At 39.8% G+C, this 18,531-nt stretch overlaps 1 protein-coding gene across 11 annotated transcripts in view; it reads left to right on the top strand.

The window, feature by feature from the left end:
• The window catches only part of AMBRA1 (autophagy and beclin 1 regulator 1), a 238,059-nt gene that overhangs the window by 78,081 nt on the left and 141,447 nt on the right, over positions 1–18,531 (top strand). For 7 of the 11 annotated variants that reach the window (XM_036994095.2, XM_073216495.1, XM_036994097.2 and 4 more), the window contains 2 exons: positions 9,795–9,881; positions 13,914–14,090. The exons of 1 other annotated variant lie outside the window; for it this stretch is intronic. In XM_036994095.2, coding sequence (XP_036849990.1) covers positions 9,795–9,881; positions 13,914–14,090 — 264 coding nt within the window. The remainder of the gene's footprint in view (positions 1–9,794; positions 9,882–13,913; positions 14,091–18,531) is intronic. 3 more of the 11 variants (XM_073216497.1, XM_073216500.1, XM_073216498.1) reach the window with 2 other exon arrangements.

Here is an 18,531-nt window from a genome sequence, read left to right as displayed (position 1 = left end):
TCTAGGCATGGTGACTTGTGTGGCCAGATTGCAAATTACATTCCCTGTAGACACTTCGGGAGTTGTAATCTAAAGAAGAAGAAAAAATCACTATTTATTGGACTGTGTGTTGGCTGCTATACATATGTTCTTTCTTAATTATTACAACCTTGTGAAATAGGGATCTCGCCTTAAATACAGACACTGACAGTAGTGAACTTGCCCAAGGTCACACAGCTAGTATATGACACAAGATGATGAATTTAAACTACAGTCTGATTCTAAAGCTAAAGCACTGATTTGCCTCATATATTAGTTCTCTTAGTCCCAGACCATTAGGATATACAGCAACAGCATCACTCAACAGCATCACTATTAACATTGGGGGCTGCATAGTTCTTTACCATGGGAGGCTGTCCTGTCCACTGTAGGATGTTTAACTGTCCCTGGCCTTAGTCACTAGGTGTTGGGGCACTACCAACCCAGTCACAACAACCAAATATGTCTCCAGATGTTGCCATTTTTCCTCTGGGGGAAACCCCCTCTTGTTGAAAATCACTGATAATTTATTACATCATTTTCTGTCCTTGCTGTTTTTTTTTATTAAAGTATCATTGATATACAATCTTATGATGGTTTCATATAAACAACACAGTGGTTTCAGCATTCACCTGTATTATCAAGTCCTCATCACTGCCCCATTGCAGTCACTGTCCATCAGCGTAGTAAGATGTTAATAGAGTCAGTACTTGTCTTCTCCATGCTGTACTGCCTTCCCCACCTGCCTATATTGTGATTGCTAATAATAGTGCCCCATAATCCCCTTCTCCCTCTCTCCCCACCCACCCCTCCCAGCCCTTTCCCTTTGGTAACTGCTAGTCTCTTCTTGGAGTCTGTGAGTCTGCTGCTGTTTTGTTCCTTTGTTGTTATACTCCACAAATGAGTGAGATCATTTGGTACTTGTCTTTCTCCACCTGGTTTATTACACTGAGCATAATACCCTCTAGCTCTATCCATGTTGCTGCAAATGATAGGATTTGTTTTCCTCTTATGTCTGAATAATACTCCATGTGTATATATACCATATCTTCTTTATTCATCTACTGATGGACATGTAGGTTGCTTCCATATCTTAGCTTTTGTAAATAGTTCCTTGCTGTTTTTTAAATACTACATTTCACAGAACTGGCATGACTTCCAACCATCTTATTCTATTCTTTAATAGTTATAATAATATAATGCTTGGTTCTGATGTTCTTGAGTCATGCCTTTCTTTCATTGCCTTTTTCCTCTTTTGCCTTGTCTTTTTGCTTTTGTCTGTTTTCCCCAAATCAAATGCAGCTGGATAAAGTAGTGTTTGTAAGGACTTTTTATTCAGGTATCAACTCAGCAGGTATTCACATCTCTGAGATTAAAAGCATTAATGCTAGTGAAAAGAAGGCGATTTGCACCTTCTAATTATAGTAGAGGGGGAAAGCCTAATATTTAGTAAGCTGGGAATTAAATGCCTTCCAGGCTCCACGAAGTTAATCTTCAGATAGTATTGATTGACATGCTGGAGGATGTTAATGTGCAATTCTTTTGGGGAATGAGGGAGGAGAGTGGGAATTGGAGTTTCTCTACTAATTGTACTTTAGGTGTCACTTATGACAATTTCATGTTGTCTAGACAGAGGGAAATGGTGGAGAAATTATTCCAGTGGCGTCAAATGCTGAGTCCAAAAGGAATAGGAAGGTTGCTGAAGTCAGGATCAGGGTGGAAGAGCAAGTTAGTATACCCCCAGAGGCAAACCAGTAAAAATCAAATGTCACTAAGAGAAGCAGTTCAGAATGAACCCAGGATATAAGAAAAATGATTGTACTCCTAGCTTTCTGTTAGCTCATGGTTTAACAGTGGCTTGTTTGGGGGCCCAGCTGGAGTCTCTGCCCTCCTATCTATTTCTGTAGACTCCAGAAAGCTCATTACTTGAACATACGTGTGCCAGGAAGGCTGCCTCTTTGCCTCTGGTTAATAAATCCCCAGCCCACTGTTTATTCCTTTATCCTCATTCTCTTGTAAGGCTTCATTGCCAGTTCTCTTTGCCTTCTAATGTTGGCCCTAACATTTTACTTCACAGTATAGTGTTTGTAGTATACCAGGATCAATGGCCTGTCACTTAAGAACAACTAGCTTGGTTGAGGGTTTTAAAAATTTCAGGTCTAGAATATGAAAAATCATTTAAGAAGAAATGTACAGGTTTGCTGTTATTGAAACAGTAAATGATTCTACCAGTATATTCTTTGTAGAATTCGTGGGTCTAGAGATAGATCTTTTTGAAACTGTCTATTCTGAATAAAATTAGCCAAGAATTCAGGATTAATGAATTCTGTAAATCTCTTCTTGATTTTGGGGGAAGGCAGTCAGTGAGGATGCACTGCCTTTTAAAGTCTAAACCTGTATATATAACAGCTGCTGCTTGTTATATATATATATATGCGAATGTGAGTATCAGAACTAGCCATGGGACTTACTGTTATGCTCTTACTCATCCTTTGGTAAAAAGCCTCTGATCTAAATTTCTAGTTTAAGAAAAAAATTGGTGGTCTGTGACAGATCTTCCAAGTCTCTCAGAGAAAATGGATTTGGAGACAAAGTAAACATGTCCATGTAGATCACCTTTGAGTTTAGATGCTGACAAAAGTGAGTTTTTATTATAAACTGAAGTTTCATATAACTATAGTTTAATATAATGAGGATATTAATAAGAGCTAAGCGTGTGCTGGCCAATCATTTTACAATTGTATTAAAAATAACCAACCACCAAACAGCAGAGAGTCAGATGTTCCCAGAGGGGTCTGGCTGACTTTTCAGACAAGACTTGCATAGCAAGGTACACAATTGCACATCATGTATGAATTCTTTTCCAGTTTTTTCCCTTTTGACGCCTGTAATTATGTTGTGCTCTGATGTTTTACCATCTGTTGCTCACTGCACAGAGACATTGAGGAAAACGTTAATGATTTGTAAAGGTGTTTTAAAGCTTCCTGGTGAAAGGCATTGTTTAGAGTCCCATGAATTGTTTATGCTTGATGATAGTAAAATAAGGCCAGTCCCTAGGACAGGCACCTTGAGTTCTTTCTGTTGTCTTGCCAGTGGGTTTCAGCCCCAGGCAAGTTCGCTATGGATTCAGTGTGACCAAAGAAAATGACAGCAAAACGTTCTTGGGGTGAAAGGGTTGTATCCCACTTTATTTCCAGGTGGCAGGTCAGTCACTATAATCCCATTCACTCAGAGCGAGTCTGCATACAGCAAGCCAGTCTGGCCCCCTCTGTCTGCACAGCCGTCCTCTGGGCCCCTCTGTCCACACAGCCATCCTGCATAGCCATCCTCTGGGCCTCTCTGCACAGTTGTCCCGCACAGCCATCCTCCAGGTCTCTCTGCACAGTCATTCTGTACAGCTGTCCTCTGGGCCTCTGTCCTCGGCTCTGCTCTCCTGCAGCCTTGCAGCCATGCTACCATGTCGCGCCCAGAGCACTGGGCAGAGCTCTCCAGATAAGAGTCAACAGCCATGTATTGCCCACAGGTGTGCAGTGAGCTAGTCAGCCAGGGCCAGGTGAGAATCCTGGCTACAGGAACTCTCATTTTTTCCACACTGTAGTATGTCTTTTTTTTTTTTTCCTGAAGTTAGCCTTTTAGCAGTGCCACCTTTCCTTAGTCCACCCCATGGCAGGGGCAGGAATTGCCTGCCAGGCTCTGCTGGCAACCATATCATGTGCTATAAGTGTACCCTAGAACTAGGGGGCCCTGCACCAATCAGATGAGTGCCTATCATTGAATAACTTAAATGATAATTGCCAGTGTGTGAAATGGGGAGGCTTGGATGCCTCCCCTTTAAGGCAGAGATGTCAATTTGGCAATCATAATAGAGGTGTCATTTCAGAACACACAATTACTTTTAACAAAGAGTAAGGGCTTGTCATCTCCCAGCCCAGGCATGCACCAAGGCAGAGATCTGGGGCTTGCAGAGCAAGATTCAGAAATGAAGGCAGTAGTGCATTAAGTTTCTTTGGCCTCCTGGCCCTTCATCCCTCTGAAAACATTGCCCTCATTCCCCTGTAAGGTCTCTTGGCAATACACTGACCAGCAGCATCAGTGGTAGTATCCTAGGCAAGTAGCCAGCGTCTGACTTTATGATTTAATAACCCTTCCAGGGACCAGGCTGCACTGCATTTACATATATATAAATCATGACTACTATAGATATATATATCAGGACAACTATGTCAGCACTTTAAGCTGAGTTTCTTAAGTGACTGGAGTGATGAAGGATGATGTAAGCAGTTTCTGAAAACCTTGTTCCTTCAGGAATTTGAGTGTCAGTTTTTGGACATCTGGCAACCTCATCTGAAAGTCATGGGGTCAATGAAGGGCAGTCAGATGTGCCTTTTTGCTAATTCTTCCAAATCTACTTAAGCCCGCTGACTTATTCACTTAGAATATTTATGGATCTCCTATTACATGTTAATATGGATGTGAGTTTTAGTGGGGATAATAAAATAACTTGGACCCTGTACCTGCTTTCATGTAGCTTGTAGTCCAGTAGCAGAGATGAGACATGATAGTTGCAGTACAAGGTGACTTGGGAGAAGGCCTTTTAAGAAAGGTTTCAAAATGCTATTGGGTATTGGGGAAGAGAGGCTGAACTTCTGGCTAAAGGAGTCAAGTGTTTGAACTTTGAAGAATTTTTGCAGGCAGAGATGAGGAAGAAGAACTTTTCAAAAAGAAGAAATGACCAAGCTAAATACATACATGAGAAAGTGAGTGTTTTGTTTAGCTAGAGCAGTAGTCCTCAAAGTGTGGCCTGGGAGCTCTGAAGTCAAAACTGATAGTACTGAGATGTTCTTTGTCTTTTTCATTCTCATTCTTTCACGAGTGTTCATTGGAGTTTTCTAGAGGCTGCATAATGTACAGTGAGGTCATCACTCTGATGGCTAATGGAATGTGTGCTTGTGTACTAAAAATTTCTCAGTTGTTATTTAAAATATAGTAAATACTGATAGATGAAACCCATATAAACAAAAGCTCTTTGGGATCCTCAGTAATTTTTAAGAGTGTTGAAGAAGTTCTGAGACCAGAAGTTTGAAAACCACTGGGTTAGAGCATATAGTATGTCCTGAAGAAATCAGAAATTTGGCTGCAAAGCTTTGGATGCCAAGCTGGGGAATTTGGATTTTATTTCCTAGGCAGAAGGGAGCAATTAGTTTGGGTTTGGCTCCCCTGAACTTGAAGTAGCAGATGTCACCAGGCTGGGAAATTACATACCAGTGGCATCCAGCTTGTAGGAGCAGGTTTTTATATCAGTTACAGGTCAGAGTTTGGCAATTGATTGTTTTCAGTGATTGGAGAAGGTTTGGACATGTTTGTTGGCTTTAGGATATTGATTTTCTCTGTGATCTGACAACTAGTTAGAAGGTTTTCAGGATATAATTGTTTAGTAAGGAAGAGTTGTCACCAGCTTGTTTATTCTGTCCAGACCAGTTAGTGCCCAGGCTGTCTGCTTCTCAATCCTGATATCCACTGAATTTGAAACAAAGGTTCTTTTCTTTTTGGGTGACCCATCTCATTTGCCCCAGCAACTTTGCTTTTTTCCAGAGCTTTCTTCCACTGTTTATTAGTTCCTAGTTGTCAAAAGATACAGCTGATCTAGGGAACCTCCTTGCACATTCAGAGTACTAATCAGGAAAGGAATAATTGTATTAATTTAAAATGTTAATAATTTTATAGCTTGAATTATATTCCTATTAACTTACGATTTTTAACAAGGCTTAATATTAATTTTTGATAATTTACAATTGCACATGTATCTCATGTGCAATACTTTGTTTTCAGGTTTTTCTGTTCATTCCTCAGTGACTCCACTTTATCCTTCAAGGGATTTTATGTAAGCAAATATTTTAGAGTAGGGGTGGGCAAAATTTTTCTATAAAGGGCCAGGTAGTAAATATTTTTGGCCTGTCTCTATTAGGATTACTCAACTCTGCCTTGCTAGCTCCAGTGCAGCCAGACAGTATATAAATGAATGGATGTAACTATTTGGATCAAATTTTATTTATAAAAACAAGCAGCTGGCCCAAGGCCTGTAGTTTACCAAACCTGCTTTAGAGCATTAGGGCAACATCATGTTTAAAGAAATCCTTTTTAAGAAGTGAGTAGTTTTTTGAAAATGAGTGATTTTTCTCTTTAGTTTTCAATGGTTTACTTTTAGATACTGTGTATTGGACATTTTTAACTTTGAAATACTTCAGACTTGCAGAAAAGTTGCAGAAACAGTGCAGATAATTCCCATATACTCTTACACCCACATTTCTTGGATGTTAACATTTTACATTTGTTTTATCATTTTCTCTTTTGCTCTATGTGTGAATATGGCCATGCTTTTCTATATTTGTTTTTTATATTTTCTGGTTATTCTTATAAATTATGAATTTTCTTAAAGTAGTGTGTATTTTGATAGAGCAGTGTCCTTCAGACTTCAAAAAAATGCCTCTGTTGGTAAAAGCCTTTTGAGCAGTGTGTGTGCGTGCGTGTGTGTGTGTGTGTGTGTGTGTGTGTGTGTGTGTGATACTTTGTAGTTATATATTGTAAATCAAAAGTCCTAATATTTTCTTCCTTTCTCTGGTGGATCAAAATAGCACAAGCCTCGTGTACCTCACTAATGTAGGGATACCACTAGTATAGGGGAATAAACCAGGCATACTTGTAAAGAAAAGGTTTTGTTTTGTTTTTTTCCTGTCAGAGCTTCAGTAACTCTTTAAACATTCCTAATTGAGATTATAGCTCAGAATGAAACGGGAGATTCAAGCTTGAACAAATTTGTCTGAGCCTTTCCTAAGTCCTAGCTGATTTTCCATTACTGAATTGCATGATAGATCATTAAATCAAGCCATATTTGTGGTGGCCAGAGCAGTAAGTGCACAGTTGCCATCCCATTCCATTTTCTTGTGTGATTTCACTATTAATGTCTCTTTACAAAAAGCTAACTGTAAGAGAGGAAGATCTTTCTTTGAGGTTCCTAGGAGTGGTGAAATTTATTCATCCAGTAAACTCTAGTTCTTTCTTCATTCAACACTAGTTGAAGGGGTATTTTATTCCTTCAGGTAGTACTTGTGTTGTAACTATAAAGAACTCAATGTTTTATCAGTGATGTGTGTGGAGTGCTATTCATAGTAATTGGCTCTTCTTATTTTGTGTATTAGCAGTTAAAATGCCATATATGTATGACTTCCCAGTTCACTGTATTGCCTGGGGAGCCAATGGTGCCAAACAGGTTAGGCAGAGGGGATAGGTGTTCCTAAAGAACCTTATCTTATCAGGGACTCCCCAGGGACAAAGCGTAACATTTTGGTTTTACTCTAATTTAAAGAAGTCTTCTGAGTTAAGATGGGACGTTAGGGAGGGAAGCAGGATTATAAAGTGGAATCATTAAAATTGAAATTATCTGATCTAAACTCTTCTAGTTCAAGAATCTCCTTTTAGCATCCCTAAAAAGTCATCTCATTTGCCTTACTGTCACTATCACTGCCTGGACATAATAGGGGGTAATATTGGCCTCCTAACTTAGCAAGGTCATTTTCTAGGCAGTAGTACTTAAGAAGGATCTATACTCTACAGGATGCTCCTTGCCAAAGGGCGTCTGCTTACTAATCAGCCATTTGGAGGATAACATGACAGTGCTCAGTGATATTCAGGACTAACTCCAGAGCCTTTGGAGATGGAACGAGTTTCTGGGTGTTCCAGGGCAGTCAGCTGCTCCCAGATCTTACTTCCATTCTTCAACTCCCACCCAGTTCCTATACAACTAATTTATTAGTACTGAATAAGTACTATGTAAGATGGCATAAATGTCCTGAATACATACTCTTAAAATTTCCACTTTTCTTCTTTCTCCAGTCTGTGTACTTCTTGTACTCCTTCCTCTCACAAACATTCTGTATTTCAAGATCCAAGGACATGCCATTATTTTTTTTTCCTACATCTTATCTTTATAGCAGCGTTTATCAGCCTGTGTCTATGTGAGTTGACATTTGTAGTATGAGGGGCTATGATTTGATTTAACTCTTTAAGGACATGCCATTGTTTTATGTGCCTTTATGAGAGAAAAAAATCTTGCCTATTAATCTGTGTTACACAGTTAAATAAGGTACATCCCAATTTTATGTTAAAATTTGGAGGTGGAAAGTGTGTCTTAAGATTGATGAAGCAGTATTTCTGCTGCTATGAACAGTGATGTCATTGAAGTCATAGGTTTTCATTCGTGAGTATGTATTTTATTTCTTTCCTCTCTTCCTTATTGGTTACATTGTATTCTCCCTTCAGTAGTAGGACAGTTAAAATTGTTTTAAGTGTGATGGTTGTAGGCCTTGTCTAGATGAAAAACATCATTTAACATTTGGCTGTCCACGGCAGGAAAGTTTAGCAAGCCAAGTTGATAGGGCCTCTACTGTATTGCTTTTCCAGTCTGTTAGGGGAAATGCTTCATTCTGAGAGCCAGTTGCTGGGATAAAGTGACTGCATGTGACTATACCTAAGCCAGCTGGTTTTAATAACAGTGAACTGAATTAACTCAATTGGAAAAGATTGGTAGCTGCTGTCCTTATCCTGCAGATCTGCTTTAAGAAAGAGTCTGGCAGGGTGCCAGAGACCTGTTCCCAGGAGAGCCAGACAAGATGCTGCTAGAGAGGAACAATATGCATTTCTTTTTCAAACCAGTTCCTTTGAAATTGGTTCTATAGCAGGAGCTTGATTGGCTGCCAAGGCACATTTGAGTTGGGAAGCAGTGTAGCAGATTATGGCAAACTGGGAGGGCTCTTGGGCTATGTTTATCAGCTGTGTTTTATTTTAACAGACCCTTGAATGAAAAGGAAAAAAGTTTTAGTTAAAATTTAACAGGAGATTTCATTCAGAAGTCCAGATTTCTGGCTTCCATTAAAAAATTGGAAGAATTGAACAATAGTGAGCCCACATTCTAGCTTGGACTCATAGTTGATATATATATTCACATTTTACCTGCCTGGAGCCTGGAAGGTCCTGTGTAGTAGTTTGAAGCATTTTGGAGTTGACAGACCCTCATAGGAGTTCTGGTGTGATCACTGATAGCTGTGTACCACAGTACAAAATCCTTCTCCTGTGTGTATAGTGATGCGTTGCTTTCCAGGTTTTGGTGAGGTTTAAATAAAGAAATCTATGTGAAATGCTTAGTATATTTTCCTGGCACCAAAAAAGTGCTCAGTAAAATGTTATGTGTATCACATATGATTAGTTAAATTTTTGATTGAGCTGGATTATGTAATTAAAGATTTTTGTTAAGAGAGTCCGAGTACTCTTTCTTACAAAAAGACTGTGGGCAGAGCAGAACAAATAGAAGGTAAGGGGATATGGATTAGGATGGCATGGAGAAACTAAACAAGATAAATGTTGACACTACATGATAATCTCTGGATATGCCTAATTTTTCCCTCCTGTGTTGATCTCCCATCCTCCTGTCTACTGGAGTTACTGAAAATAGAAATAAGATCATGTCTCTGATGCACTTGTTCATTTCTCACCAAAGAGAGGAATTTAACTTAATATAGTGGCCGTATCCACTCTGGGAGCTCCATAGATCTTCGTTTATTTATGTCTCTAAGTACTTAGCTTGTAGGAAGGGTGTGATCTCTGATAACAGGTATTAGCTAGCTGCAAAGGGGGATATTATTTATCTCTTCCCCCATTTTTCCGTATGAATGACCTCTGAGTTCATTGACAGGGATTACTGCCATCTTTTTAATCTCTGCTAGGAGGCTGCTGGAGTCTTCCCTCATTTCATTATCCCGTTATGATGGAGCAGGATCCAGAGAGCACCCAATTTACCCAGACCCAGCGAGGTAAGGCCAAAGTGAGAAATGGCACTAGGTGGGGGGAGGGGGTTGCCACACTGTTGGAAGCCCCATTCTGTGCCTCTCTGGTCCTGGTGCTCTTTTACCCTTCAGTTACAGTTTGAGGCAGGTGGTTCGGGTGATTAGGAAGTGTTGCAGGTAAGTGAACCAGAACCTCTGGTGACAGGGTTGTGACTGAGCTCTTGCCCTTTGGGGCTCATTTCTGTAAGTGGCACACTAGAGGTGGGACCTGAGGCATTATTCCTTTAATGCTGATCAGACAGGCTGTTGCTATTCAGATGGATAGCCAAAAGGGAAGCAAAAGTTTTTTAGCAAGGAAATTATTTGCAAATTAAAACATAAAAATCCTTCTTGCTCTCATTTGAGAGAGAATTTAGAATATCAAAAGGCAGAAATCAAGCTCATTCAGATGTTGCATTTTTGGAGACTACCTGAAGGAAGGGATGACTCACAAAAGAGTAACTGAATAAAACAGGTTGGCATTTTATTAACGTACTTGCCTTGCACTGATTAGAAGACATTTGAAAAGTTCTAAAAAAGCATTCAGATGAGTTCAAGGCCTAACCTTACCTGATATTGGTAACAAGACCAAGAATGGGGTGTCAAATTGATATATAACATTTATTTATAGTGAGAAGCCCTATGGGGTTGTCACAGCCCCTCTGGTAATGCTTTAAAAAGGGAGTAACCTGCATATTACTTAAGCAATACCAGAGCACACAGTGAGGCTTTGCCAGAAGAAAAGGTTAATTTATAATAAAGGAGTTTGGCAAGTTCACGGTACAGGTCAGATAAAGCTAAATTAGCCCTAGTTAAGAATTTTAAGTCTGGAAAAACCTCTTGACCAGGTTGATTCCAGGATTATTCAATGATTTTGTTGCTGCCATAGTTATGTCATAATGTGGAACATTCTTTCTGAGATACTAGTGAGAAGATTCCTTTTCCATATCCCAGAAATGGCAAATACAAGGATCAGGGAATGTGGGAACTGATGACTTTAAAACAGTTAGACAATTTAGAGGACTGAAGCACTGAAGTTTATGTTAGTCTCTGATCATAGGTGAAAGTAATAAGCCCTGAATAAAAGGAGGAAAATTTTTTCATGAATCAAATACTCTGAAACACTGAAATTGAGAACTTACCATAAAACAGTTTCTTTTAAGACAGCAGTGGGAATCTTATCCCGGGAATTTTTAACCAGGTAGTTTAACAGTGATTATTAAAGACCATTATTTGTCCTCCTTTCATGTAATAAATCTGTTTATTACTACTCAGATTTCTTTTTTTTTTTCCTTCTCAGATTTCTTTATCGCACATGCTTTGTGGTGGTGGTAGTTTAAATTTTACCTTTGAACACAAAATAGATTTTTTGGGAGGGAAAAGTATTTTTCCTTGAAGAAAACTTGAGGATTTAGACATTTAATATTTTCACTTGGGAAGGTTTAGAGTTTGATGATTATCCAGCTCTTTAGTAGGAGGACAATTGTTACCTCATTACTGGTTGTTTAATTTCTTTTTCCTCTTAGACTTCACCCGACACAATATGTGTAAGTCAAAGACTTTGTAAAACATCTCAGCATTCAAATCTTTAGCTTCCCTCTCTGGCTGTGTAAAATAATAAAGCTAGAATGTACTTGTATTTAACAGTTGTGCCAGGAATCCTTTTTTCTTTATCACTGATGCATATATAGTTCTGTAGCTTAGGAAGTTCCTGTCTGTAGTGAAGTTAAACAGTTGGTGTTACCTACTGCTAAATTGTGCCCCTACATAAAAGGGCAATCTTTATTACTGTCAGCATCAACATTATTTCTACTTCTACTACCATTAATATTATAATTTTTCCATTGGTTAGGGTCAACAGGAATGAGTGTACTTTGGTCACTTTTCGGAATCAGTTCCAAAAAAAAAAATCTTCATTCTCTTCTTGAAACTTTTTAAAAATGTTCTTTTTAGTCTGATTGACATGAGAATTTAACCAACAGTGGTTGATTTTTGCTGGAAGATTTCTGCTTATTTGGTAGATATAAGAACAGCTCAAGAGTACTAACTTCTATCTTAAAAATTTAGGATTCTTGATTCGTCCTTGCAAAATGTATGGGAACAAGGGCCCAAGCGGATAATGAAAGTTCCACAAGTTGACACTTTTAAGAAATAGTTCCTGTACTTTGATGATCTTGGCTAAGTAAGGCATCTTTGCATCCCATACCCACCTGCTATACTATAAAGATAATTTGGCAGTCAGGGTTGCCAAATGCAGCCTATTTTTCCATAACACAGACTTCTGAGTTCCAAAGATTATTAGCTGGCCAGCTTGGGAATTCCGTCTGATTGTTGCCAGAAGGACACCACCTCTGCTGACAGGCATTTCAGAGGCAGCCTTCGTTCCTAAAGCAGTTGCCTGTAGGATCTCCTTCAGCCTGAGTCAGTAGGTTTACCGAGAATTTGCCTAGAGACTTTGTCCAGGAGTAATGAAAGGTCACGCTGCAAGGTGTTTGTAACCTTTCCAACCATTTGGGTGTAACTATTTCTGTTTCCATTCTCAATCAGTTTTTCCAGATTTCCATTAAAAAAAAAAAGATTCATGCTTTTTTCCTTTCTTATTCAGACATGATAGAAATTAAAGTCCCCAAGGAATCCTTATTAGGATTGCTGTTTCCTTTGTTTTTTGTTCTAATTGACAGAAATAAACATTTTTATATACATATTCGTACATACATATCAATCCTCAGTTTTTCTCCTCTCCTAATTTTTATTTTATAGGTATTCCTTGTATGAATATAGGGATAATATACCCTTTTTAATAGCTACATAGTGTTTCTTTGTATGGATGTAGTTTATTTACTCTGTTGATAGGCATTTGGGAAGTTTCCTAGTTTTTTACATGCTAACAATATATGTACCTATATCTATGTATCTGTATCTGTATCTACATCTATGTCTCCTGGTGTGTTTCTGCAGGATAAAATTCCTAGTGGGATTGTTGAGTCAAAGTATGTGCCTCAGGCAGTTTTGAAGTCTGAAAATTTCTTAGTAATTCACTAATTAGTAATCTGTTATTGTTCTCTCACTTTTAGTTCATGGCCTCAAATTATGTAACAGTGTTGTGGAAGATGAAGGAAAAACCTGAGAAAGAAAGGAATGTGGCAAATTACATGGGGCACTAGACATTTTCATGGAGTATGAAGACACTGAGTCACAGTTGGAAGAATATAGGTCTAGACTCATTATTTACTGAGAAGAGCCATAGGAAGGAAGAAGAAAAAGGAATGACTGTTGCTTTCTGTATTGCTCAGTGCCCATGTAGCTTCTGATGCTTTGACATAAGAAATTGAAAATTCTCTATCTTTTTTTCTGTTACATTTTCTGTTCTGAGTATCTTTTACTCTCATTCTCTATCCTGAATGTTTTCCTCTGTTACAAATATCTATGAATAATAAAGGAGAGATAAGAGGTTCAAAGAGATCATTTTTGGGAGCTAGGACAGATTCAGAGCTATGTATATTTGTTGGCAAAGAAAAGAGTCTGGTGAAGATGATGCCTATAGATATTGTCTTTAGGCTTCTCGGGTTTACCATCTCGTGGCCTATTTTCTCATCTGTAAAATGGAAGAAGAGATGCCCAGTAGATGATTGTTGTGGTTTCTTTCATTTCTTCAATTTTGAGTATGGCTGACTGAAGAAAAGCTGTGAATCTGTGTAAAGGGTACCCTAAGAAGCTAAAAGGCATCCCATAAGAAACTAAAAGAAAAGCCCAGAGTTATCCTCTTGGGAGGGGGCAGCTGTTGATCAGATGATGACTGATTAAACAGCCTCTTTGCCTTATCTCAGAACAGAAACACTGGTGGTGGTCTGATACTCATGGTGTACAGTACAGACCTCCCAGTGAGTTAAATGCCCACCATTTCTCATGTCCCTGGAGTTCGCCTTAGCAGGGAGATGCCATGGGAGAGCTGGCTTTACTGTTTCACAGTATTCCCTACATTAGTGCTAGTTTGTGTTTGTCCATCTCTGTCTCTCTTAGATTGTCTCCTGCTGCATACTACGCTCAGAGGATGATCCAGTATCTCTCACGGAGAGACAGTATTCGCCAGCGCTCCATGCGCTACCAACAGAACCGGCTCCGTTCTTCCACCTCCTCTTCCTCAGACAACCAGGGTCCATCAGTAGAGGGAACCGACTTGGAATTTGAGGACTTTGAGTAAGTACATACATACTCAGCTTGCTTTCTTCTCTCTCCTCCCAAGCTGTGAGTGCTTCCTAGTTGTCCACTGTCTGAGCATCAGTGGTTGACATTCTTGCTTCAAACCCCTAAGTTATTATTTATGAGAAATAGGATGGGGTGAGGGACAGAGCTAAAATGCCCAGGGTACTCCCACCTCTGGCAATTGCATTGCTGATTTCCTGGAGTCTGTCGGAAGAGACAGCCCACTGGGCCCCAGGCCAGACCGAAGAATATGGCTGTTGTTCTTTGAGCATCATTTTTATTTCCCTTTTGCATGAACGGTGACTGTGAAAGTGCTCCTCCTGGACTGTCTTTACAGCAGCAGGGAGGCAGGCAAGTTGGTTTTTCCTCTTAAGCAGAGTAGGTATAGATACAAAAAATAAAAAAAATACTTGATTTCCCTAAAAGACAGGTTCTCTTAGTACCCTTATCACACAGTTCTTGGAGGACCCACTCTTTTGCCTAAACTTTCATTCTCCCTCTACCTTCAAAAAGGATCCTTTGGAAGTTGCCTGTCACTGTCGTGGATTGAGGGGTGATTCTTTGCTCTCTGGTCTTTTTGAGTAGTTTGTTGGAGGGTGGGATGAGCTAAAGGAGCAGGGTTAGCTCTAGGCTCCAGGATGCAAACTTCCCAACCTTAATGCTGAGTTTTGCATTCTCCTGACCTGCTGCTCCTTACCTTTCTAGCCATTCATTTTGCTTCTTCCCATCCTGAAACCGAGCTTTCCTGGCTTGTCTCAGATTGGACATTTGGCTTCTGTTTGGATCTCTCTATTTTTGATATTCTCAGACTTGTAAAACAAGAGAGAGAAAAGGATGGTTAAGCATTTTTTTTTTCTCTTGTTTTGCTGGCAGTATGGACTAGGCTATTCTGTCAATCATTTTCCTTTTTCTCCCCTTCATCTTGACATAGCTTGGTCAAGTCTGGGATCTTAAGAGTTCTTGCCTCCCCTCAACCTTCTTCTTCTGTGAGCTGAATGGATAGTTGCCCAGGAGCTATCACACAACAGAGCTTTATGATGTGTTTGAGGAATCTCAAACACATCCCACCTGAAGAAGGTGGGAACAACCTTTGTACCAATTTGCCTTCTTGATGGATCCTTGAACACACTAGCTATTGTGTACTTGGAAGCAGGAAGAAGACTAAACAGGAGGTTCATTTGCCTGAGGAAGATGTAAATGTGAAAGAAATGCAAGGGTACCATGAAGCAGCTGTGGTGTGGCAAATGGAGCAGAAGTGCTGGTACTCTTGTCATCAGCTATGGGTGAAGGTCCGGCTGCCTCTGACTCTCAGCTTGGGCCATTCTCCCTTAAGTCCACTCTAAGGGAAGGTGGGTGCATATGCTGGCAGTGAAGGGAGAGTATCCACTCCCTTAGCCAGGCAGACACACCTGTACTGAAATATGTTCCCCTGTAGATAGGATTATTTTCCCAGCATCAGGATTTATTCAGGGAAGCAGTTTCAACTTACATGCCGAGGCTACTGGGACTTAATACTGCTAAAAAGCCTTAATAATCCTGTGGACCTCTGGGAGCCAGTGTAGCTTGCATAGTCCTATCTCCATGCATGTTTGGAAGGCTCTGCAGTGGTGAAATGTGAGGCTCATGCCTTAGAGCTCTATCTTGCCTCGTGACTTGTCCTTCACAATGGAGTTCTGGGTTAGTTAAAAATGTTCTGTTCTCATCTTACCTTCTCTTTCTTCTGCTACCACCTCCTCCCTTTCCCCTTCCTTCCCCCTCAATTTTCCTGTGTCAGACTGCCTCCTCTTTGTGCTCCCCACAACCCACCTGTGCTCTTACCTCCCCCTGGCTTCAGCACGACCTGAGTTTACATTGCCTCCTTCACCCTTCTTGTGCTGACTTACCATTGTTTTTTCCTAGGGGTCTTATATTGCTTCCTGGTTAGTAACGAAGTAAGGATGGGCTGATTTTTCTCATGCCGCTCGGAAAGTCCCTCCCCTGAGTGTTGCCTTTCTTTTTGGGCTGATGCAGACTGTGATCTTGTTTTTAATAGCAGCTGTGGATTAGTCACCTCAATATTAGTAGACCAGGTCTTCTAGTGAGGGTTGTTGCTGGCTGGTTGCTGCTGAGTTACCATGTCTGTTCTTTCTCTTGTCTCTTTCCCCTCTCTCCTCCCCCTGCTATAAACTGAGTATGCTTGTGGTTTGCTGCTTTTGTGTAGGTGCTCTGAGGAGGGAAAGGAGTGAGAAATTAGAAAGTGGACCAGCCCATTTTTAGTTGTCTGTCCTAGTCCTTTTTCTCAGCTTTGATAACTGGAAGGAAAGTTAGAGGCTAGTATAGTCCTAATTTATAGTTCTTTCAGGTACTGAGAAGCAAGTTAAGTTATACATGGCCTGGAATCTTCCTAACACTTAGGGTACCCTTACGAGAAACTGTTCACTGGGTTTCCTCACCTTCATGGCACATCACACTCCTTCCTTTGCAACCCTACCTGAACCCCTTCACTCTTCTTTAATTTGGTAAATTGTAGATTATTCTGCCCTACTCTAGCTTGTCCTGTCCAGGTGTATAGAGTCCCCAGAAAACAGAGAGTCATGACCCAAATCTTTCCTTTTTGTTCATTTTATCATGCACGGAATCAAAGGTATCAGCTGTAATATTTTTCATATATATACTAACTTATAATGTACAGAACATTTGCATTTATAAGTATGTTAATACAAATTATATATATTTTTTAAATCTCGTCGAATCTTTATAATAAAACCTAATGAGACAGTTATTTACTGTATACTAGACTTGACTAAAATCAGATATGACTAAGAGAACAGGAATAAACATATTTAGTATCTGACTTCGGTTGTTTAAAAAATGATGTGCAACCATATGTGAGCCCTTGCCTCATGAGCTTGCTGTGGATAAAGACTATCTAGATTTTTCTCTAGGGAGGCTAGATAAAAGGTTGGTCAGCATCAGGTTAAATTTTCTGTTCTTTTGTAGTCTGTATTAATGACCATCTTCCCAGGCAGGCGTCTTCTCCTGCCATTCACCTCTCTCTGAAGCAGGGATTGAGACTGTAGGATCCCTGTGTTTATCAAAATGCACAAACAGGACATCAGAAACTCACTGTCATTAGGTCTGTCCTAAAGCCCTCAGCATCTGTCTTTGCATGAAGATGTTCACAAGCAGGGTAAAGGTGTGGTTGCCCTTAACATTGCTCTCTGCCTGCTCTTGAGCCCAGAATGTAGATGGCAGATAAATATAAGAAAAATTCCCGTTTTCATCTTCACCATCCTTTTGGAGAGAGTGAGTGAGGTTTTTGTGATGCCCACATTAAATGCTGCATCCTAATAGGTGCTAAGGCCTGTGGAAGAGGTGGTATTATGTTACTCTATGACTGTTGTTCCAGCTGTCCTCACCCCTTTACTCATTTCATCTGTTATTCTAAATGTAATTGTATGTAATCCCAGAATCATACTATGTTCCTGCCCTTCCTGACCCCTCCTATTTAATTGAAATATTGTTAATATACAATCCTACATTGGTTTCAAGTATACAACACAGTGGTTCAACAGTTACCCATATTATTAAATCCTCGCCCCAACTAGTGCGGTTACTGTCTGTCAACATAGAAAGATGTCATAGAATCATTGACATATTCCATGCTGTATATCTTCATGCTGTACTACAATCCCCATGGCCAACTTATATAATGATTGAGAATTTTTGTGCCCTTTTATCTCCCTCACCCTCCTCACTCACTCACCCCAACCCCTCCCCCATGATAACCACCAGTCACTTCTCAGTGTTTAAAAGTCTACTGTTATTTTGTTCATTTTGTTTTGTTTTTATGTCCCACAAATGAGTGAAATCATTTGGTACTTGTCTTTCTCCGCCTGGCTTATTTCACTGAGCAAATCCCTCTACGTCCATCCACGTTACCACAAATGGCAGGATTTCTCTTTTTTTATGGCTGAATAATCATTGTGTATATGTACCACATCTTTATCTGTTCATCTATTAATGAGCATGTTCATTGCTTCCATAACTTGGCTATTGTAAACAATATGGCAATAAACATAGGGGTGCATCTGCCTTTTCAAATCAGGAATTTTGTTTTCTTTGGGTAAATTCCTAGAAGTGGAATTACTGGGTCGTATGGTATTTCTATTTTTAGTTTTTTGAGGAACCTCTATACTGCTTTCCACAGTGGCTGAACCAATTTCCATTCCTACCAACAGGATGGGAGGGTTCCCCTTTCTCCACAGCCTTGCCAATACTTGTTATTTTTTATCTTTTGGATAGAGGCCATTCTGACTGGTGTGAGGTAGAACCTCATTGTGGTTTTAGTTTGCATTTCCCTGATTAGTCATTTGGAGGATCTTTTCATGTGCCTGTTGGTCACGGGCAGTTCTTTGGAAAAATGTCTGTTTAGATCCTCTGCCCATTGTTTTTA

Source organism: Manis javanica, chromosome 11 (genome assembly GCF_040802235.1).
Source record: "Manis javanica isolate MJ-LG chromosome 11, MJ_LKY, whole genome shotgun sequence".
In the NCBI taxonomy this organism is placed as follows: domain Eukaryota; kingdom Metazoa; phylum Chordata; class Mammalia; order Pholidota; family Manidae; genus Manis; species Manis javanica.
This window is presented reverse-complemented; position numbering and strand designations above follow the sequence as displayed.